The sequence below is a fragment of the Wyeomyia smithii genome, chromosome 1 (genome assembly GCF_029784165.1).
Source record: "Wyeomyia smithii strain HCP4-BCI-WySm-NY-G18 chromosome 1, ASM2978416v1, whole genome shotgun sequence".
Taxonomy (NCBI): domain Eukaryota; kingdom Metazoa; phylum Arthropoda; class Insecta; order Diptera; family Culicidae; genus Wyeomyia; species Wyeomyia smithii.
In genome coordinates this window covers 164,586,261-164,610,689 of record NC_073694.1, presented here as the reverse complement: position 1 = coordinate 164,610,689, position 24,429 = coordinate 164,586,261, and the positions used below count along the sequence as shown (strand labels likewise).

General features: G+C 42.6%; 1 protein-coding gene across 1 annotated transcript; it reads left to right on the top strand.

The window, feature by feature from the left end:
- Window positions 1-6,532: 6,532 nt before the first annotated feature.
- Window positions 6,533-10,507, top strand: LOC129728181 (nuclear hormone receptor HR96). Its single transcript, XM_055686600.1, has 4 exons — window positions 6,533-8,726; window positions 9,424-9,633; window positions 9,688-9,900; window positions 9,957-10,507. The coding sequence occupies exons 1-4, from the start codon at window positions 6,948-6,950 to the stop codon at window positions 10,161-10,163; spliced, it is 2,409 nt and encodes an 802-aa protein (XP_055542575.1). The 5' UTR covers window positions 6,533-6,947; the 3' UTR covers window positions 10,164-10,507.
- Window positions 10,508-24,429: the final 13,922 nt, after the last annotated feature.

Below are 24,429 nucleotides of genomic sequence, written 5' to 3'. Positions count from 1 at the left end.
GCTCGTCTACGAAACTGCTCCACTCAGCTGTCGCCAGCCAAGTTTCCTTCGCGTTTCCTAATACAACATTTTGCTCGTCAGTGACTCTAGGCGAGGCAAATTGCTTGCCTCGTTTCCTTTAATCGGTCTCAAAATCTGGAAAAATCTGCAATATTTTTGAAAGATCTGGGAGAATAGACATTGAACCTGTCTATCTTGATACATGTTCAATAATGTGGATAATTCAGATAAATCTTGGTACCTTACTACAGAACGCTCAGTGCGTGAATTATTTCTTTAATTAAGCCCGAGTAAAGTGAATAGTGTTAAACATCTGACAATTTTTATATTTAATTTTAAACAGTTTACATGTGCTGAATTCTTTGGAACCATACAAATTACTGAAAATTCAAAGTTGCTTGATAAAATTGGATCGTTCGAGATACGTGGTTAAAAAATTAACAACCGAATCGCATTTTGAAGTGCAAATCACATACCACCAGTTTAATTTAAAAATAATTTAGATCAAATTTGTGCCGAAAAAATAGATGTCCTGATTTGTACCTTTGACCAGATGGTATCCCTAAGTTCATCATGTCATGTGCCGTAATTTTACCATTATTATTTTTTCTTAATGCGCACTACCGGTATTTATTCAGGTCCAAAATACCTAACTATTATTCAATTATTTTAAATATGGCAACTTTTCTCAAGTTTCAGGTGTCTGTTTTTACACGGTTCAATAAAATAATTGTAAAAACTAGTTACTCTTTTAATGACCAATTTTTCGTAAGTCCTTTGATAATATATGGTAACAATATTGAGTGTTTAATTTACTTTCTTAACCTAAATAATACAGATTTCAAGACACATTTGCTCCATCAGCTGACACACTTCACACTGTAGATATTCGACTAATAAAAATGAGTGCGTTTATAAAAAAACTAAAGAAAGGTATCATAACATATTTTTAGTTTTATTTATTTGCTCATAATAAATTTTAAAATGTCTAGTTCGTATCAAACCGGGCTCAACATGTCATGCAGTGTCGGTCAAAAACAAAGAAACGAAATATTAGAGAATTAAAACAACAATGTTTTGTTCGGTTGAATTCAAACCAGAGGAACATTTAAAACAAAACCATTTGCTAACACGTATCGTTGCGTAACAAGCCAAAAGAGGAGTCAGTTTTTTAATCGGTTTGGAACACATTTTCTTGTAAATCTGGATTCAGCCTTCTAACCATTAAGTTATCGATGTTGGTTGTATCCAACCTTGTACGAAACGAGGTTAATTCATGGACTAATCCGGAAAATGGTCTCTCTACATGCACTGAAGTAGATGCAGCAGAAAGAGCGACGTTGGAAGGTGTGACCATTTCTGGTTCGGAGAACTCAAGTTTTGCGCAATACTGAAGGATATTTGTATCAATCAGCATCCGTGGCTCGGAACCAAGTTTGTGTAGCCCGTACGTACGTCATGTTCGCCTTGAGAAAGAGTTTGACTGTTAGTACTCTCAGACATTTCGCAATCTTCGACTATGAAACGGTCGAGATCAGACAGGATGCTTGTCTGTGCAGTTGATTGAGCGCGCCTCATCGGTCCTTTTAACTACATTTGAGCGATTGGAGGTGCAATTCATTCAATGCTTCTTGCATTCTTCTTGTCAAACGCTTGAAGCCTCTCTGAAATGCCGTCCATGGTGACCATTTCCACACAGGCCGTTTTGAATTCACGTTCGACCATATCAATATGGATTTTTCGCTTTTGTTTTTTTTTTACTAGCGCTCGGCCATGTCGATGTACATCTTTAAGAAGCATCAGTGCTTTTGTTTTTTCCGCTTGTGGCTATCCAGTATATCATATCCTTCGACGTATTTTGGATGAACTAGGATAATGTGTCGATCCAGATTATGCTTCAGTTTACCTTAAGTTTTGATGGAAATTACATAGTTGTTAGTCTGGAGTTAGGTTAAACTTCAGAATCAAATATAAAATGGGCGATTTTGTTGAAAAACATTCTTCAAAACACGTAATTTTTGTTTAATGGTGTATGGTGTAGGAAAAAATCTTATTTACAATAGCACTATTTGCAAAGCTCACCAATTTCAATGTAAATTTAAAGTAACGAACATTTTTTCCGTAGCTTGAATCGAGAACTAATTTCAAATTTATTTAATTAGTGAATTTAGGAGATTGTTTTCGTATAACCACGAGCCCAGTATAGTAATAAAGGGCATTGATAGTTCAAATCCTTTTTCTATTTATGCATTTCATCTTGAATATATTTTTTTCTTAAATTATGTAGCATATATTATTTAAATTTAGAGCTAAAAGCAAAACTTTGGTGCTTCATTCCTTTTATTTCAATTTGGCCTTATATCTCCAATAGCAGACTGAGCAGCCAATTCTTATTGTACGTAGGGGAACAACGGGCAAGACGGACACCCTAAAGAAAATCATTCATTATTCTGCCCAAAACACAACACTTCAACCAACGATATTCATAATATTCGACATTGACTAGTGCTTTTCATAAAATAATGCAAACTTTTCCTTTTTAGAGTGATTTTATATTAGTTTTCACTAAAATAAAAACAGTCTCGAAAAACCACTATTTCACAACGTGCATATGAAACGGACCGGCTGTGCTGGTAAGACTGACTTATGAAAGACTATAGCAAATTTATTTTCTATACGGGACGATGCACTGGGCAAAAAAGCACGTGTTTGAAGTTTACGCTGCGCCGATGGAATCATTCACATCATTTACATGTATATTTACAGCTTTTAACAATATTTTTAATGATGATTTTTATTTCAAATAAGAGTTGATGACTTTAGGTCTCATCAAGGATGGTTAAAATCGTATCAGAGAATTATCATGAGAGAATCCTATTGGATTCTGATCACGCATAATATCGTCTCTCGAGAAGAGAACTTGTGTGACAAATGAACTGCCGAAAGAATACTTCGTGAACTTTATAGCCTGTTAACTTTCTCGATTCTCTCATCGGGTTAAATAGGTAATTCATTATCGTCTCCCGATCCAATCGAGCCGTGGAACGAAAATTTTTGGTTTGAATCACCTTGTGAGTGAGAGTGTCTCGATAATCGTAAAATTGTATCGCAAACCAAAAACTCAGAGAGGGAAAAAACTGCAAGCGTTAGACCAACTAAAAGGCAGCACAAAACAGGGATACCAGATTTACAGAATTGTCTGTGAAATGCAGATTTTCAGAGTCCGTTGCCGATTTTGTTTTTTTTTTCAAATGGCAAATATTTGTTGTTACTATGTGCATAGCTTGCAAGCATTTTTCGAATCTATTTATATTTGCGGATTTTTTTCCAAAATTTGTGCAGGTTTTTTGCTTGTTTAAGAAAAACTTTGATATCGGCCAACATACATCAGCGAACAAACCTTCGATGCAAATAAACCGACGAACAAAAGAACATTGAGTTGACAATGACAACAGCAGGCAACATTTTGTTAAACGATGAAAAACCTATTTTACTGTCAACACTTGCGACTCGGAAAGAAAGGGGGATAATTGTTCAAGCGATCGCAATCGCTTCTTTTTTTCCGATAATTATCGTCTCGCGATTCTTCCCTTCTGTTTTGACACTTGGATTCTATCAGCGAAGAGTGAATCATTGGTTTGTAGAGCTATTGGAAATTCCATCTCTGAGAGAGAATGAATTATCTCAGCGAATCTCCGAATTGGTTCACTCGGACTGGCATATCGTACGATGAATGTTAGAACCGACTGAGAGACGAAGTTGACTCACACGCTGAAAAAGTTCGAATGTTTATCGCTGATTTTATCGCCGATCACCATCATTGGGTCTCATATAGCATGCTTAGGGACGTTGCGATACCATTAAACATCGATACTTAGAATCGATACTTGTATCAGAAGCAGGTACTGATATTCCAATAATATCGAGGCTAACGTATCGATACCTACATGTATCGTTGTGCGATACCAGTTCATTCAAAAATAAAAACTATAATTCAAAATAAACAGTAAGCCTGATGATAAATTTGAACTCACTCGAAGTTTTGAGTTTCAGCCAATCAGTGAGCGGTTCCCAAAGTGGATGCAAATCTATACCCAGTTGTCTCCCCGATGCATTAAAATGGCACAGGAAATAAAAAAAATTTTTGTTTAGGTTGTTTTGATTTTTTTCGATACTGAGAGGCGTGTATCGATATCGATGAGTACCGCTCGTAAAACATCGATACCAAATATTCGAGTATCGGAAGTAGATGGATCGATTCTGTGTTAGTATCGATGATATCGCAACGTCCCTAAGCATGCTAAGAATGCTGAAAAAAGAATAATAAATGGTGCTGTTATCGTTTTCGCAGACTGCCCATTTTGCTAACACAACATCTGACCGTCTTGCCCAAGAGGCAAACATTTTTTTGGATCGATGTGATTTCCAAAAAAATAATATTTTCACTGAACTATCTTCACCAACGTGTCTCAAATATGCTCAATTATTCCAATGTCATTGAAAACTATATTTTTCTGAAGTTTTACCGAAGCAGAAGCTTATGTTCGACACGGCCAAAACTACATCACATTGCTTTGCTGTTGGCGGTAAGCTTATTTTGATTATTTGTCAAATAACTAACTATTGTTTCAATCTACATAATATCTCCTAAGTCCCAGGATCCTGTTGGTATGTAACTGGCATAACTGATTTGTGTTAATCTCAATGGTTTATATAGAAATGAGCAACGGTCCATCTTGCTCGCCCTGTCCGTGTTGCCCGTTGTTCCCCTACAGATAACAGCAGGCCCATCACTACAATTCTACTGATACTAAGATTCCTTTTCGGCATCTCATCACGAGACCAACTCAGAACAATCAAGTAAAATATGCTCAGATGTTTGAAAATATTAAAAAATATATAACTTCGAAAGCATGTTTTATTTAACACAAAACACTCTTCAAAAAATTATTTGAATTAATTGAAAAGTGTTACGGTAAACACAAGTATCACAGCAAGTATTCTTAGGGAACATACTTAAATGACGTAGCATTTTTTTCATGATTTTCAAACCCCCCCTCCCCCTCGTAGCATTTGGTCACAAAACTTCAACTCCCCCCTGGAAAAAAAAAGCGTAGCATTCGATTACCCCCCCCCCCCTATCCTGGTTTTGAGAAAAACATACAAAAATACAAGTGACAACATAAAAAAAATTCTTGAAAAAAAATCACCGTGTCTAATTCAATCTATTTATCACTTATACACTGGAGACAGCATTCCTTTCGATGTTTACTTCGCTATGGATTAATGTTGCTTCGAAGAGATTGTGTTTTGGTACGAGGAAGAAAGATGTTTATTCAACTCCGTATTATCTATGTCTGTAAAAAAACACAGAAAATATTCCGAAATTCGCAAAAAAAAATTATCGCTGTACTTTCCAGTTTTGAACAGAAATGTGTATCTTGTAATTTTTAACTATTGAAAACCACAATGAAACAACGATTTTTGTTTTCAAAACAGATTGTGTGTTTACACAAAACTTCAGAGTGCTACAGATAGAAAGATTTGGACAGCTCTCGCTGCAAAACTTTATGTAATGTTGTAGTGTATTTTTTGTATGTATTTTTCCTACGAAAAACCGGTCTTTCAAAATAAATGCTACGTCGATTTTAACCCAACCCCCCACCCCCCTTGTCACAGCTTGTCACAAAACGACGATATCCCCCCCACCCCCTATTATGCTACGTCATTTAAGTATGGTCCCTAATATCTGCGGTTTCCAGATAAATTTGTACTCTCATCCCTGGTTATATGAAATAGAGATAAGTGACTTTTCACCTACGAATACTAGTAAGCGTGTAAGCCCGTGTAAAGTTGCTTTTGTTTTCTCCAAACTGTAAATCATCGCATCTCATTGTTTCGGTTTTTATCACTTTTTATCATTTTTGGTGGATTATGTCCAGTAACTTTTTCCGATTTCTGATCACGAATGAAAAAATTTATGCAGAAACAAGTTTAAAATATATAATGAATGTTCAATTGCATATTTATCCAGCTGCTAAAAACAGCTATTTGTAAATATTTTCCTCAACCAGTGGCACTAACACATTCGTACGTAAAAAGGTCTATAGACTATCTCACCGAATCTCTTTAACCTCACTTTTCTGACAGTTACTAGTAACTTTGTTTACGTTTTGGACTTTGTGCTTTTTTTCAGATGGAGCAATCGTGTGCGTAGTGGAAATGCTGCTCCATTTATAATTGTTCTTAGTGTACTGGCACCTCACGTACAACATTTAAAGGACATTTTGGTCACAATTGAAAAGATTTGCTATAATTGAGAACCAAACTGCATCACCCGGAGGTAAACAAAGTTACCAGTAGCTGTCAAACTCAGATGCGTGACGTCACCGTGCGATAGTCTCTGGGTTGGAAAACATAGCATCGTGTCGTCCGAATCAGCATCACGTGACGGTAAAATTGTGCAAACTCTCGCAACCCTGGTAATGAAGAACTGTCAGATTGAAGCATTATTAAGCATTATTTATTTCTTTTTGTTATTTTCACACTGCTGTTCGCGAGTTCGGAGGTGCGATTCTTGACTCATACTATTTTTTATTTACCATTAGTCAGTGCAGCTGTTGCTGGAGTTGTCTCTTTTATGTTCAATTTAATATAATTAAATTTGATTATTTGATTTGTGCAGTATCGCGCCTAGGAAGGTATTTAGAGGCGTGAGTGGCCGATACGTGTTGGGCGTTTTGCGTGTTTGCGTTGAACGTTTGATCTGGGGCCTGTGGGTTTGTCCACCGGGCTTCGTCACAACGGGTAATCATTATGAAAATATTGATTGCAGTAATGTCGATCATTCGATAAGCTTAACAGTGGAGCTATAAAAAAGGTTGCAACCTGATAAGCTGCTTAGCGGCCAATTGTCGCAGGAGATAAAGGTAGGATCGACAATCAACATGAGCACCGAAACCTCGGACAAAGCGGATTCAGTCGGTGCGATGAGTTCGAGCAGCGGTGCTAGCAAGGTGTGCAGCGTTTGCGGAGATAAAGCGTTGGGCTACAATTTCAACGCTATGACCTGCGAAAGCTGCAAAGCATTTTTTCGGCGGAATGCTCTCTCGACGAAGAGCTTCACCTGTCCGTTTAGCGAGAGTTGCGAAATTACAGTAGTAACCAGACGCTTTTGTCAGAAGTGTCGGCTTGATAAGTGCTTTCAAATAGGAATGAAAAAGGAATACATTATGTCCGAGGAGGATAAGGCACTGAAGAGACACAAGATCGAGCAGAACAGGGCAAAGAAGCGAATGATAAACGGAAGTGGTGGTAGCAGTGGTAGTGGAGGGGGTAATTCAAACGATGGACTTGCGGTTCCCACTGGAGACGGTGGAGGAATAATGGATTCGGATTTACCAATGAAAATCAAACGAGAGGGGAGCGATTCTGACTGCTGGAGCAATTCTCCATCGGATTATATAGCGGCTGAAATGCTACACCGAAACACTGGACTAGCGGCACCGAATGCAAACGTGTTTAATGGTGTGCCATCGGTGAATGAAATCGGCAATTCATCAACTTCATCGCAGAATAATTTGATACATACGAATCAAACGATGGACGGAGACCTCTTATCAGTAATATCAGTGCTGCCATCGCAACCCAATGATTCGCTAGGAGCAAAACCGGCTTTAAATAGCAATGAGCTATTGCTACCAGTGCTATCGCTTGAGTCAAGTGCGACAGAGATTGTGAATCGCATCGTCAATTATCCCACACTTGCAAATCAAACCATTGCCTCGCTGATGAAAACCCCGAAAGATGCTGTTTTTATTATGTCCAAAGTTATCAACTCACAATGTGACGCGCTAAAGTTGATATCACACTTTATCACTGCACCTGGCGACGCGTTACAAATTATCAGCAAGATAATGAATTCTCCGTTAGACGCTTTGACAGTATTCGCGCAATTCATGAGCTCTCCAACTGATGCGCTACAGATAATCGGAAAAATCATGAGCTCCCCAGCCGAAGTGCTGCATTTTATGCAGCAGTTGATGAATCAACCGGAGGACGCCGTTCAGATTATGAATAAATTCATGAACGCTCCGGCAGAAGCACTTCAGATGATAAACAAAATGATGAACCATTCAGATTCAGATGTACTTGAAACTATCAAGGAAGCGGCCGACACGTCCTCATCTTTGCGGGAAAACGATGAGGATCCGCGTCTGGAAACCATTCGATCCCTTATAGAATCGCAATCGATACCAGTTTTACCGAGCGAAACGGCTTCTCCGTCCTCTACGTCACAAATTTGTGAACCGTCGCTATCTCCTCTTCCGTTCGATCCATTTCTACTCAATGGTCCATCCGAAGAGGCTAACGGTGATCATCGATCCAGCCCTGTGTCAAACTTGCCGCGAGAGCCGCCGCTAGACACCGAACTCTTTCAGGACATCGAAGGGCACACCGTACTGCCAAACACGCTGGAATCAATTCTGATGCAGGCGATACGCCTCGAGTACGAAGGTTACAACGGGGCCTTACTCGGGTCGACCGGGTCGGGGTCCTCTTCGTCCAGCCAGCAGCATCAGCATCCGGCGATTAGCGGCAACAGCATTGAACTGAATGACCCCGAGCGGGCCAAACTGAACGAGTTGATCGTGGCGAACAAGGCACTGTACGCACCTGTCGACGAAGATCTCGCGTCGCTTATTTCCGACGATTGTCGCATCAAGGTAGGTGCTAACTACAATAGAAATAGTTAAGGTGAAATTAGTTTGAAAATGAGTTGGCTGTTTCATGTATTAATTTCTATGCTTTGGGATTTCATTGTAAGTTTTATACTTCGTGGCTCTTGGTTGCGATGAAGCAAATCTACTCGCTACTGCTATCTATTGGTCATAGTAAAATAAGAAGCGAACACTAATATCAATCAATTTTCTCATTTAATCGGTTAAGTGACAGAAAACCAGATTTTGATTCAATTTTTACGACAATGATCAAGTGAAGGTCTTGACGAAGTACGAAGAAACTCAGGCAAAAAACCGCTGTTCCTCTGTGCAAAGTTCCAGCCAAATTCGAAATGGTCGATCAAAATCATTTTCCTATATTGCTTGGAATTGCACTATTTCTAATTATATCTTCATACCTGAATGTTTACTTTCTGCTGTGTGATTGTGAGGATTGTGATACTACTGTTTAAAAACAATAGATAGCCTCTATCAGTTTTGCAATGTTTTCTCCGATTGCTAATCGTAATCTAATCAGTTAAGACTACGAACAACGAAAAAACCCACCTGCTCGACAACAAGTACAGCTGTCAATAACCTTTTTGCTAATTTGAACATAACCCTCCCAACCGTTTTACTTCATCGATCTAACGATGCCGGATATAAATTATAGGTACATGTGCTAGCTTTTTTTTCTTTCTAGTCTAATAAAAACCAGCATGATCCGCTACTGCTAAAAGTGATCAATCTGACGGCAATCGCGATCCGGCGGTTGATCAAGATGTCCAAAAAAATCAGTGCATTTAAAAACATGTGCCAGGAGGATCAACTGGCGCTGCTGAAGGCCGGCTGTACGGAGATGATGATACTCAGGTCGGCAATGCAGTACGACTGTGATAGAGCCAGCTGGAAGGTAAATATCATCATCAATAAAAATGTAAAACAACCTAACTAAGACGCTTTACAGATTCCCCACAGCCAGGAGGAAATGTCCAACATCCGCGCTGACATATTGAAGCTGGCGAAGGGTAACGTATACCAGGAACACGAACGTTTTATCCGTACTTTTGACAAGAAATGGCGTTCGGATGAGAACATTATCTTGATCATGTGTGCCATAACGCTGTTTACGCCTGATCGGCCGAAAACGGTACATTCCGATGTGATAAAACTGGAACAGGTACCAACTGATGAGAGATCCTTTAGAAAACAATTAATCTTAATTATTCCACACAGAACTCTTACTACTATCTGTTGCGCCGTTACCTGGAGAGTATTTATCCGGGCTGTGAGGCTCGATCCATATTCCTAAAGTTGATGCAGAAAATTTCCGAACTGCACCGGTTGAATGACGAAATAATCAGTGTCTATCTGGACGTGAATCCCGCCCAGGTGGAGCCCCTGCTGCGCGAAATATTCGATTTGAAGGTACAGGTACACTGAGCTGCCTGCGGGAAGGCGGCCCCCGTTCGGCGGAAGCAAGAACGCAGGCATCACAAAGTGCGGTTATTTCATAGCTGGTTCTACTGAAAATGATTCTAGTTCGCTATGGGTTAGATATAGCTTTAAGTGCGTCTAGTGAATGTTATCGAGAAGCTTTATTCAAAGTTAGAGAGTTTATGTATTTATGGAGAATGATATAGGTATATATATTTTACGGCGTAGTGATACGAGAAGCACTTGTACTACTGTCTGTTCGTACGAAGTGATTTCATGTTTAGGAAGAGTCTAATATAGAGAGATATAAGCAAGTTAAACAGAATAAATCAATTGTTTATTTTAAAGTAGCATTGCGTTGTACTGTGGAATAAGGTGTGTTTCCGAAAGGCGTTTGTTTGAATCTTACAGGTGTGTGGTGTAAGGCTGTGCAAAATTTTGCGAAATAACGAGGTTTCCGAAACTGAATGAAATTTTCCTCGGAATTCCTCAAAAAATAACTAAAACCTATGAATTTTTCGTTGAGAAATATTTTGAGTTTAATTAAGTGAAAAATGGAGTGGCGAATGACCCTAAGGGTTAAAACCACTAAAAAAAGTGAAAAATGTTCCAAAAAAATTAGAAAATTGAGGAAAATATAGTAAACACTCTCTTCTGTTTTCGTCGCCATAACAAACATGATGATATGTTTTCATGAGTGACGTATTAACTATTACTGAGTGGTAAGCATTTGAAAATTGAAAGTCGACCACGTGGTGGCTCGAAGTCGGCCATTTATGGGTTCAACACACTTCCACCTTAATTGGAGTTTATAATAGCAGAATTGGTTCAGAAATCATAAGTTGTTACTAATTATTAAAAAAATATGCGCTCAATTTCGATAACTTTCGTTCATTTTTGGGAAACTAGAGATTTCGCACACCCTTAGTGTGGTCAACTTGAAGATTGGAGTCATAATGTGTTGCTCACATACTTGAATTGATGCTACAAGTGGGTGCAATAACGGAACTGGGGAAATAGCTTCCCAGTCCGCACAAACGGCATGTTGGTGACCTTTGTGAGAAAATTCATATTCATACCAATAGTGTTTTCTGTAATGCAATGTCAAGAATGCTGAGAAAGCGTCGAAAAGGTGGGGCTGAGATCCTTATACAAACTTTTGGTAATTGTCAAAAAGTGATTTGTTAGAAACATTCTGCTTTTTTGTATTAACAACCAGGAGGAGGAAAAACCAGAAACGTCTTCAATTTTTCAAATTGTCATCGTCAATACATTTGTGAATACTTTTCGTGACAAAGTTCTAGAATGAAATATTTCATTCGTGACCAAAAGACGTTTCTCGTCGAACCTCACCCCCTATTTTTATACTTGGTTTTATGGTTCATGCGCTGTCGCCATTCTCCGTCGTCCGTCTGTACTCCACCGTAGATAGTCCGTAGCACCTTCCGTTCAAAAACTCCAAGAGCGTTAAGGTCCTCCGCGAGAAGCGTTGTCGTCTCGATCCCGTAGAGGACTACCGGTCTTATCAGGGTTTTGTACAGCGTCAACTTCGTGCGTCGTCGCACTCGATTCGATCGAAGTGTCTTCCGGAGTGAAAAGTAGGCACGATTTTCTGCCTGGATGCGTCTCTGGATCCCTTTGCTGGTGTTATTGTCGGCGGTCACCAGTGACCCCAAATACACGAACTCATCGACCACCTCAAGCTCATCACCGTCCACAGAGACTTGAGTTGGGAGGCTGATGTTGTTCTCCTTGGAGCCTCTCGCTCGCATGTATTTTGTTTTCGACGCATTTATCCGCAATCCGATCCGTCCAGCTTCGGCTTTCAGTCGGGCGTAAGTTTCCTCCGCCGTCGCAAAGTTACGTGATATGATGTCGAAGTCATCCGCGAAGCCCAGAAGCTGAACAGACCTTGTGAAAATTGTGCCCCTCGTGTCGATGCCCGCCCTCCGGATCACACCCTCAAGGGCGATGTTAAACAGCAAACAGGAAAGTCCATCACCTTGTCTCAACCCTCTGCGCGATTCAAAGGGACTCGAGAGTATCCCCGAAACACGCACGAAGCACATCACTTGCGCCATGGTAGCTCTGATCAATCGAGGCAGTTTATCCGGAAATCCGTTGTCGTGCATGATCTGCCATAGCTGTTCTCGATCGACTGTATCATAGGCCGCCGTGAAGTCAATGAAGATGTGATGTGTGGGCACGTTGTACTCGCGACATTTCTGTAAGATCTGTCGGATTGAGAAGATCTGGTCCGTGGTGGCACGGGCTCCCATGAAACCCGCTTGGTACTGGCCAACGAACCCCCTGGTTAAAGGTGATAGACGGCGGAACAGGATCTGTGAGAGTATTTTGTAGGCGGCATTGATAAGCGAGATGCCGCGGTAGTTGCGGCACTCCAGCTTGTCGCCCTTCTTGTAGATGGGACAGATAACTCCCTCCATCCACTCGTCTGGCAGTTTTTCCTCCTCCCAAATCCTGGAAATGACCCAGTGCAGCACTCTAGCCAGCGCCTCTCTTCCATGTTTCAAGAGCTCGCTCGGCAGTCCGTCTTTGCCTGCGGCTTTATTGTTTCTCAGCTTCCCGATGTCACAAAGGACTTCGTGAATATCGGGAGCTGGTACTCGGTCATCCGCTGCTGGTGCTCCTAGGTCAGTTCCTGCTCCGCTTCTGTTTGCTGTTTCGCCATTCAGGTGTCCATCGAAGTACTCCTTCCACCTGTCGACCACCTCGCTGGCATCCGTGAGAAGGTTCCCATCCGCGTCGTTGCACATGTCGGCTTGCGGCACATAGCCTCTGCGGGACTGGTTTACCTTCTCATAGAATTTCCGCGTTTCACTGGCACGGTATAGCTGCTCCAGCTCCTCATGCTCACGATCCTCTTGCTGGCGCTTCTTTCGTCTGAGAACCGTGGTCATGTTGTTCCGTGCCCGTTTGTAATTGGCCTTGTTCTCTCTCGTTGACCTACCCAGGTATATCGCCCAGGTCCGGTTCTTCTCATTCACCGCTGCCTCGCACTCCCCGTCATACCAGTCGTTTCTGCCACTCGGTACTTCCACTCCTAGTGTCGCCGTTGCGGTCTCCACGATAGCTGTGCGAATGCTGCACCAGCCGTCTTCGAGAGGCAATGCGCCCAGCCCCTCCGCTGTGGGTAGCACCGCTTCAAGCTGTTGCGCGTATTCCTCCGCAGCCTGGGAGTTCCGGAGCTGCTTAATGTTGAGCCGTGGGGTTCGGCGGTGTCGCGCGTGATATACGGTCGACAATTTTGAGCGCAATGATACCGCAACTAGGTAGTGGTCCGAGCCAATATCCGCACCGCGATAGGTACGTACGTTTGTAATGTCAGAGAAGAACCGGCCGTCGATGAGAACATGGTCAATTTGATTTGCTATACGTTGGTCAGGTGATCTCCAGGTGGTTTTGTGGATGTCCTTACGGGGAAAGAAGGTACTTCGGACTGCCAGTCCTCGGGAAGCTGCGAAGTTGACGCATCGCTGGCCGTTGTCGTTCGTCACGGTGTGCAGGCTATATTGGCCGATCACCGGCTTGCACATTTCTTCCCTACCGATCTGCGCGTTCATGTCCCCGATGACGATCTTGATGTCTCTACGCGAGCAGCTATCGTAGAGTTTCTCCAGCTGTGCGTAGAACTCTTCTTTCTCTACATCGGGTCTTCCTTCGTGAGGGCAGTGCACATTGAGGAAAGTGTAGTTGTAGAACCGGCCTTTTATTCTCAACAAACACAACCTGTCGCTGATCGCCTGCCACTTGATCACACGACTCTGCATCCTGCCCAGCACTATAAAGCCGGTACCCAGCTCATTGGTTGTGCCACCGCTCTGGTAGTACTGTGCCTTGCGGCCACAAATCCTCCGTACCTTCTCTCCTTTCCGGCAAAGCTCCTGGAGCGCAACGATGTCGAAGTGGCGGGGTTCTAGCTGATCCAGCAGAATCCGGTCGCCACCCGGGGCGTTCAGCGATCTACAGTTCCATGTACCGAGCTTCCAATCGTCGTCCTTATTTCGTCGCCTAGGTCGTTGCCAATTGTTCCGGTCCGTATTCAATTCTTGATTGTTCGTAGTATTTTAATGTTTCGGCATGCTGCCTTACTAAGGCTGCGGATGCCTAGTCTCGCGACGGGGCTGCCGTCTTGGGTGTAGCTGGCGAGACGCCGTATTCATAATTCAGCCGTCCGCTTTCCAGTTCGCTCATGTTTCGCTTTTCCTACTGCACATACTGTCTGCTTAATGAATTTAAATCCCTCGTTTTTGTATTTTTTGGTCACTATTTGATCACTATTTAGTCCCTATTTGGTCACTATTTGAAAGAAAAAAGTTACTTAAGCCATTATGGGTTTATTTTGACTATGTTCCTCAACGATGTGTTTGCCACTTCACGTGCTGATAAATGCAATGTTTTGTACAGCACCTCGCTAGCTTATTCAATCGATGCTTCAAATCAATGCTTCGCAAAGAGATCAGGCTTTGAACGACGTACCAACCGCAGTACTTAATGGTTTTTTTTTTTTTTTTTTTTTTTTAAAGGTGGCGGGGAAATCTGCAAACAGACACCTGAGAAGAGAACTCAGGGTGTGGGGATGAGACTAGGGGAGAGATGCTGGGGTAGTTACACTCCCCCAGACACCTACTTATCCCTGTCCCGACCCACTAAAACCCCTCCAGTCTCCAGCCCTGGTCTTCCCGGAACGACGGTTAAGTATTACGTCGGGAAGTGGCTTTTGTGCGTGATGCACCCTCTTTACTCTTATAACCTCCTAGCTAACTACCTGGAGACTGGTAATTAGCTACCACTGGCGTGTTGGTGGTTGACCCGCCACACACGTTGCAGCTCCAGAACAATCTGAGAGGCGGCCGCACCGACCGCGTTCCAGATGTCCGGGTCGTCGCACATCCTCCGGACTAGATTGTCCGGAGTAGTGCCAGGCCCGCTCACAGCCATCATGTTGCTCCTCGCTCTTACGAAACGGGGGCATACGAAGAAGACGTGCTCAGCAGTCTCCTCCTCCTCCACGCACTCGGGACACATGGGGGACACCGCGTGTCCGAACCTGTGCAGATATTGCCTGAAACAACCATGGCCTGACAGGATTTGTGTCAGGTGGAAGTTCACTTCGCCATGTCGTCTCCCGACCCAGCCGGATATCTCCGGTATGAGTCGGTGCGTCCATCTGCCCTTTGTGGAATTAGACCATTCCCTCTGCCAACGGAGCATCGAGAATGACCTTCTGGTACCTCGTATGCCCCTTGTGTCACGTTGGTCGAAACACTCTCTGTCCTCCTTGATGGCGATGCTGATAGGCATCATGCCGGACAAGACACATATTGCATCGTATGACACCGTACGATACGCACTCGCAACTCTCAGGCACATGAGCCTGTAGGTACTTTCCAGTTTGCCACGGTAACTGTTAGTACCTAGCGCTCTGGACCACACTGGCCCACCATACCTAAGTATGGACGAAACCACGCTGGCAAGAAGTCTTCGCTTGCTGCCATAAACCGCTGAGCTATTGGACATCATACGAGATAGTGCTGCAATAGCCGATGAGGCCCTCTTACAGGCATAGTCGACGTGACTCCCGAACGTGAGCTTGTCGTCCACCATAACCCCCAAGAGCTTCAGGGATCGCTTCGAGGTGATGGTGCAGTCTCCGACTCTGACCACCGCCTGTTGCTCCGATTTACGGTTGTTCACAACCATGACCTCCGTCTTATGATGCGCGAGCTCCAGTTTCCTGGAGCGCATCCAGTCCTCGACCTTGCGTATACAGTGCGCGGCCGTCAACTCGACCTCCTCGATAGACTCGCCGTAAACCTCCAGCGTTATGTCGTCTGCAAAGCCGACGATCACAACCCCTACAGGGAACTTGAGTTTTAACACTCCGTCATACATGACATTCCACAACACCGGGCCCAGGATAGAACCTTGCGGAACTCCTGCGGTAATTGGGACGCACTTCTGACCCTCCTCTGTGTCGTAAACAAGTACTCGATTCTGGTACTTAATGGTTTAAATTAGTTTATTTGACACGGCACGATACATTTTCTGTTTTACTGAGCCAAGTACAATTCGTATTAATTCTACGTTAGCAGGGAAAAGAGGAAGGCCTTTTCTTTATTCTCGCGGCCGACTACGAGCTAGTGGGGATTTAAGGTGAGAGGAGGGGAGATACAATTTTGACTTAAAACTATTTTGGAACTTTGTTTTTCAACTGGTAGAGCAATTGTATTCTTGTTTGTTGTGGGTTCAAAATATTTGTGTAAGCATAGATGCGGGCTCTTCGTTTCCGTGTCTTCAGCATAGCATATTTGTATCCTTAATCTGACAAATAGACAAAGAAAATTTTAAATTTTAATGTCAGCGTTTTTCAGAAAGCAGTATAGCTGTGTCATGTACTGGAGATCACCGCTTCCCAGAATGTCTCTAACGGGTACGTTCGGTTCGGTCTATAAGCTCGGACCTAACACCACAGTATTCGGTACACGACCAAACAACATGCTCGATGTCATGGTAGCCATCGCCACAAACGCAGTGATTACTGTCTACAAGCCCTATACGAAAGAGATGCGTGTTTAACGTGTAGTGATTGGACATAAGTCTGGACATCACGCGAATGAAGTCCCGACCTACATCCAACCCCTTGAACCATGCTTTCGTCGATACCTTAGGAAAAATGGAATGTAGCCACCGTCCCAGTTCATCTAAGTTCCATGATGATTGCCAACTGTTGAGTGTTCTCTGACGCAAAATGCTATAAAATTCATCATAAGCAATTGGTCTTTCATAAATATCGCCATCAATAGCACCCACCTTAGCAAAAGAGTCAGCCTTTTCATTACCCGGAATCGAGCAATGAGAAAGGACCCACGCTAAGGTAACCCGGTAATTTTTATCTGTTAAAGCACTTAAAAACCGCCGTATTTTCCCCAGGAAATACGGGGTGTGCTTCACAGGCTTCATCGATCGCAGAGCCTCAATGGCACTGAGACTATCTGTGAAGATGAAGTAGTGGTCTGTGGGTAGGGTTTCGATGATTCCAAGAGAGTACTGAATAGCAGCAAGTTCTGCGACGTACACGGAAGCAGGAGCATCGAGTTTGTAGGAGGCGGTAAAATTTTCGTGGAAAACACCGAAGCCAGTGGACTCATCTAGATTAGATCCGTCAGTGTAAAACCTTTTATCATAACTAACATGTTTAAACTTATTCGAAAAAATCTTAGGGATCTCTTGGGGTCGCAATTGATCCGGGATACCAGAAATGTCTTGTTTCATGGTGGTGTCGAAGAATATAGCATTATTAGAAGTATCTAAAAGTGCGACATTGGAGGAATCGTATGAAGAAGGATTAATATCTTGAGCCATATAGTCAAAATATAAAGTCATAAATCTGGATTGAGATTGAAGGTCGACCAACCTCTCGAAATTTTCAATTACTAATGGGTTCATAACTGTGCATCGAATTAGCAACCGGTAAGAGAGATTCCAAAAACGATTCTTCCGTCCCGCTAACACTTCAAGACTCATCGTATGGGTCGACTGCATGCAACCCAAGGCAATACGCAAACAACGATATTGTATTCTCTCTAATTTTATAATGTGCGTGTTCGCGGCGGAGCGAAAGCAGAAACAGCCGTACTCAAGAACTGACAATATCGTTGTTTGGTAAAGCCTTAGAAGGTCTCCTGGGTGGGCTCCCCACCAGGTTCCGGTAATCGTACGAAGAAAATTAATCCTCTGTTGGCATTTTCGTGTCAGATACCTAATATGACAAGCCCAGGTGCATTTAGAGTCGAACCAGACCCCGAGATATTTAGCGACTAAAACCTGAGAGATCGTTTTACCCGTTAGTAGGAGCTGCAGCTGAGCTGGGTTATGCTTCCTAGAAAAAACGACCAACTCAGTTTTCTCCGGAGAGAATTCGATACCCAGCTTAAGAGCCCATTCAGACAAATTGTCTAAGGTATCTTGCAATGGTCCTTGCAGATCGCTAGCCTCGCTACCAGTAATGGGTACAACGCTATCGTCTGCAAGTTGCCTTAGCGTGCATGAATTTGCAAGACATTCATCGATGTCATTGACGTAAAAATTATATAAGAGAGGACTTAAACATGAGCCCTGGGGAAGACCCATGTAACTAATTCGGGAAGTTGTCGAATCGCCATGTGAGAAATACATATGCTTTTCTGACAACAAATTGAGCAAAAAGTTATTCAGATTTAGTGAAAGTCCCTGCGAATGAAGTTTCGCGCTTAAAACTTCTACAGAGACAGAGTCAAAAGCCCCCTTAATATCCAAGAACGCAGAAGCCATTTGCTCTTTCCGAGCAAATGCGAGTTGAATTTCAGTAGAAAGCAACGCTAGGCAATCGTTCGTCCCTTTGCCCCGACGAAAGCCAAATTGAGTATCTGAAAGTAACCCTTTTGTTTCGACCCATTTGTCTAACCATAAGAGGATCATTTTCTCCATTAATTTCCGGAGGCAAGAGAGCATCGCAATCGGCCTATATGAATTGTGATCAGAGGCAGGTTTCCCGGGTTTCCGAATAGCAATGACTTTTACCTCCTTCCAGTCATGCGGAACAATATTTAGCTCAAGAAACTTGTTGAACAAGTCCAACAAGCGTCTTTTTGCAGAGTCGGGTGGATTCTTCAACAGGTTGAATTTTATTCTATCTAACCCTGGAGCCTTATTGTTGCACGACAGGAGAGCCATTGAAAATTCCAACATCGAAAATGGAGGCTCTTCCGTAGTTACTATAAACGCGTCGCGAAAGGTTTTCTGTTCCGGTACAGAATCCGGACAGACCTTTTTGGCAAAATCGAGTATCCAGCGATCTGAATACTCCTCACTCTCATTCGAAACGTCACGGTTCCGCATGCGCCTGGCGGTATCCCAAAGAGTGCTCATCGCTGTTTCCCTCGACAACGCGTTTACGAACCGCCGCCAGTACCCGCGTTTTTTCGCCTTTACTAAGCGCTTCATCTGCCTGCCCAGTGCCTCGTACTTTCGTAGTAGGTTGACAGTGCCGTACTCCCGGTAGTCCTTATACGCCGCGGACCTTCGCGCGTACAGCTCAGAGCACTCTTTGTCCCACCATTTGTTGGGAGGGCGTTGTCTAATCGTTACCCCGGGTATCGGTTTCGTCTGAGCTTGCGTCGCGGCGTCGATTATCAAGCCAGCTAAGAACGCGTATTCTTCCTCCGGAGGAAGTTCCTATTCTTCCTCCGGAGGAAGGAGTCTCGATAGATTCCGCTGTAATAGACTCATAACGCTTCCAATCAATATTACGTGTAAGGTCGTAGGAAATATTGATTGGGTTCGGGGGAGTTGAACCATTAGCAATTGATATAACGATTGGAAGATGATCACTACCGTGGGGATCGTTGATTACTTTCCACTGGCAATCTAACGCAAGTGATGTCGAGCAGAGGGATAGGTCAAGCACGCTTTCACGTGCTGGAGGATTAGGTACACGTGTCGCTTCCCCAGTATTCAAAAGTGTCATATTGAAGTCGTCGATCAAGTTACCAATTAAAGAAGATCGGTTGTCGTCGTACAGCGACCCCCATAGCGAACAGTGAGAGTTAAAATCTCCCAAAATCAAAAAAGGTGCGGGAAGCAATTCTGCTATATCAAGGAGTTGCTTCTGTTCAATCCGCGCGGATGGGGGAATATATAACGAAACAGGGCAAAGGTCTTTTCCATTCATATTCGTTTGAATGGCAACAACTTCAATATTAGAGATCGAGGGGAGGTCGATTCTGAAAAAAGAATAGCACTTTTTGATCCCTAAAAGTACCCCTCCACCATGTGAGTCTCGATCTCGACGAATGATGTTAAAATCGTGGAAATTAAGTTGGTCATTAGAATTGAGAAAAGTTTCACAAAGCGCGAACGCATCACAATTGTATGTGTTTATCAAATGTGAAAATAAATCAAATTTGGGGATGATACTTCTGCAGTTCCACTGTAACACAGTGACAAAATTCCTAACCTCTTTCAACGTATTAGTCATCGAAAGAAACGATAGCTGAAATGAGGGGCCAAGTTGCTGTGAGTTGCTTCAAAAAGGTTTTCACTGTTGGGAGAAGGGCAAGAAGAATGTTTTGAAGGGGATCTGGTATGTTGAATGTTTTAAATATCCAGTCCACAATATCAGAGAATTTTATGAACCCTGTTTCTTTTATGTCTTCTGATCGAGAAATGGGTGCACGAGGGGTTTTTGGTGCCCCAGGAAGCGGTGGGTACTCCTGGTTTGATTTGAAATTAAAACCGGGGGGTACTTGCTTCGGTTTTTCTTCACCGCTTCCTTTTTGTGTTGTCTTATTGGTCATTCCGCTAGGGGTTATCTTACGACCTTTACGAGAAAGATTAGGAGAGTTGAGCATTCTCCTCTTCCTAGATCCCTCTGGCAAGGCATAGGAACACCCTTCGACGGGATCGTCAGATCTACCCTCATCGGTTGGCAAAAAGGAAAAGATGTTTCCTGTCGAGGGTGGCTCAGCCCTCTTAAGCATTTCTGCAAAAGAGCGCTTTGATCGTTCCTTAAGGGAACGCTTAATTTTTTCCTCGCGCTGTTTGTACGCGGGACATGCCGGAAGGTCATGCCGAGTTCCCTCGCAATAAAGACACTTTTCAGTATCCCCACTGCAAGCGTTCTCAGCATGATTGCCTCCGCACTTGCTACAGCGTGCCTTGTTGCAGCAGTAGGTGGCTGTGTGACCTAACTGCTTACAGTTTTGGCAATGCATGACCCGCGGTACGAACAGGCGTACAGGTAGACGAACCCTGTCCAAGCGGACGTAGTTCGGCAGCGCGGATCCGGCGAATGTTACTCGGAAGGAATCCGAAGGGAGGAATTTCTTCTTCCCTTCTTCGATGGATACTGAATGCAATTGCTTGCAATCCAGTATCTTTACACTTTGCATCAAGGGGTTTTTAAAACAGCCAACTCCATGACGCAAAATGTCATCGACAGTGAGATTCCCCTCGGTAACCACACCGTCGATTTCTACATCCTTGGCAGGGATGTACACGCAATACTCTCTCGTGAAGAGCTCGTAGCCAGCAATTTCGTTTGCTTGCTTCAAGCTACTCACGACAACTCGCAGTTTGTTCGGCCTCACCTTCGTAATCTCGGTTACGGCCGAAAAATGTTTTGCCAGGTCTTTGCCAATTTGAATAATATTCAATGGCTTCTTTATGGGCCGGAAAAAAACAACGTTGGGACCGCCAGCGGCATCTGGGTAAGCTTTTACCCGTACTTCCGGTACTCTTGGTACAGGACTTGGCAAAGGGGAGGGCACAGGGGAAGGTAGGGGTGAGCTGATGGGAGTAATTTCAATTTCTTCCCCGTTTGTTTCCACCTCCAGGAAAAGTTGCACCTGCATATCGTCCATTTTGCGGGAGCGTTACGCTCTACCGCACACAAACGATAAATATTCGAATATGGGGGGGGGGGGGAGGTTTCAAGTAGTTGATGTTAAATTTTAAAAACAATTTTTCAATCTACAATGGATCAAATAAAAAAAAGACAGTAATACTAATTTTAATAACAATAGTAATAATAATAATAATAATAATTATAGTAATAATATTAATAATAACAATAATAATATCAATAATAATATTAATAATAATATTATAACATAGTAATAAAAAAAGTAGGAGGGTGGTATTTAAGACACGACCGCATGACGTTGGACTACGGTATTCTTATATTCCATTAAAACAAATAATAGAGAGAATTGCAACTCTAGTATTTGATGCAATTTTATCTAACAGTGCATTTCTGAATGCTGAGACGTTAAAACGTTATAAATAATAATATATACTAAAAGAATGGATATCTTTTATTTAATCGCTGTCATTTCATACATATTCGAATCAACCCTTTGTTTGCTGCACTACCAAGACAATCATTTAATTGAGCGAATTGGTAAAATTTTCCTATCTAAGCAAAAAGCAAACTTTACGAAACTATCTGAAATTGGAGCCCAGAACGATTCAAACGAAAATTTTAAATTTGAAAATTGTTTGACATTTAATCGATAAAACTCATGCTAGGTTAGTTCCAGCCCTGCATATAACTTCATGTATTTGAAAAACAAAAACGTTTGGTTCAATAACTCAATATAGCAAGAGCTCAATCACACGTTTTTCGGTAGTTGTTATCAAGGTTTGGGCGAGTGACAGGATAATATCTTAACGTCTTCAGTTGTGATTTAGAGCATTTCTAATTGTTTTGTTATTTTTCACGATAGCGACAAGTTTGTTTCTTTCTCTGTGTGCGAGAAACAAAATCAAAACCGCGCACCGAGAAACAAAAACGAAAATTTAATGAATGCTCATTGAGAAAACTTGCAACTCTTTTTACCAATAATTTATGATACTCAAAAGAACCCGTTTTGATCTAATTCAAATTTCTAGTAAATAAGTGTTGATCATTCATAGGTAGTAATTTTTCCTCGATGAATTAAGACTGGCTGAAGAAGTTAAAACGCTGCTGTAAAATCAAATTCACAACTGTGTTCGTTAAGACATTTTAATATTTTCAATGACAATAATAATCTTCGATAAACACCCGCTATAGTTATTCACACACATGCTATAACTATCTAAACACGCGTTAAAACTATTCATACACACGCTGTAGCTATAGTTTTTTATACACACATGCCGAAGCTATCCATACACACGCTATTCCTTTCCATACATCCGATACAACTATCTATACACACGCATAAGCTATCCAACCATGTGCTATTACTATCCATACATACGCTATAACTAATCATTACACACGCAGCAGCTATCCACACACAAGCTATAACTATCCGTACACACGCTGAAGATATACACGCAATAGCCATAATATGCTACACATGCTAGTGTCTTACACACGCTATAGCTAGCCATACACACGCAACAGCGCCATCCCTATCATCGCAAATGTCATAGCAATACAGATGCACATACGCTATATGTGCACACTGCACACACACTAAATGGCGGTAGCTTTCCTAGTGGCGGTGCTGGCTCGTGCAGTTTCTGGCAGTTCTGGCAGTTTCGTGCAGTTTTCACCCAACGATATCTGAATTGGATTACCGCTGGTGGGGTCCAACTCAGATCGAAGGAGAACCGAACTGAATGAAGAAATGCAGCTGCCCACTACCTCCGCCGCTGCTGCCTGATACCACCGCTCTGGTTCTGCTGCAGCTCAGTTTGGCCGCTGGAATCAGCCACCGCTGCTGATTATACAAGACCGGCCTGGTGGCCTTCCACTTGTTAACTGATGAGGCCTTCCACTTGCTATGAGACGACACAGGCTATTATATAGCCCAAAGCAAAAATCCATCCGCGAGCAAACAAGAAGCGAGCTTGTGATTGGTTGAATGTGCTCGACTTTTAACACAACTTTTAACTAGTTTAGTATCGAAAACATATTTAAATTATTATATGACAATCTTGCGCAATATTTCCCCTCTCAATCAAGCCATTGGTGTTTAGAATCTGTTCAGTGGTAATGATAAAAGAAGCATTTTAAAACGGTGTTGAAACACCTGTTGCAGCTACCGAAAGCGAGCTCGTTATTGGTTGAAAGCTGTGAGACTGTTTACAAAGTCAGATCGGTTGTATCCGTTAGTGTCGACTGTGCTTGTGAAGAGAGGTGGTGATTGGTTGCTCGGTATGATTTAGACAATCGATGTGATTTATCAATTTTTCAATAGTGTATCTCGAACAATAGGTTATTTTTGTTACATAAATTCAACCGTAAAAGAATTTCTGGTCGGTTGATGCCAAAACCTCGAAATTCTGAAAAGAAATGACTGATATATAAGCGCTCAAAACCTGACCACTTTTCCCTGGTTTTCCCCGGTTGAATTACTAGATTTTCAAATTCAGGTGCCTAACTTCGATATAGACGTTAGTCCAACGTCAATATTGATAAAAATAGTAAAAATTCTAAAGGTAATACGTCACCGAACGTCTAAGGCACGACCTCACGGCTGATAGTAGAATTAATCGAGCGTCTCCGCAGAACAAACAATGACGATCCAGCTTCGTGTTGAGACGCAGTGGCCGTGTCCTACACGCGACCTTGTAGATGCCACTTGTAGTTGACTTCCACTCGCTCGATCGTATGATGGTCCGTGCTGCTAGCGGGGTAACAGCGGTGCGGGAGAATTATTCTTGCTGATATATCAGCTGTGTATCGAATCACTGGCGGGGTAGCCTGCCCCTACCA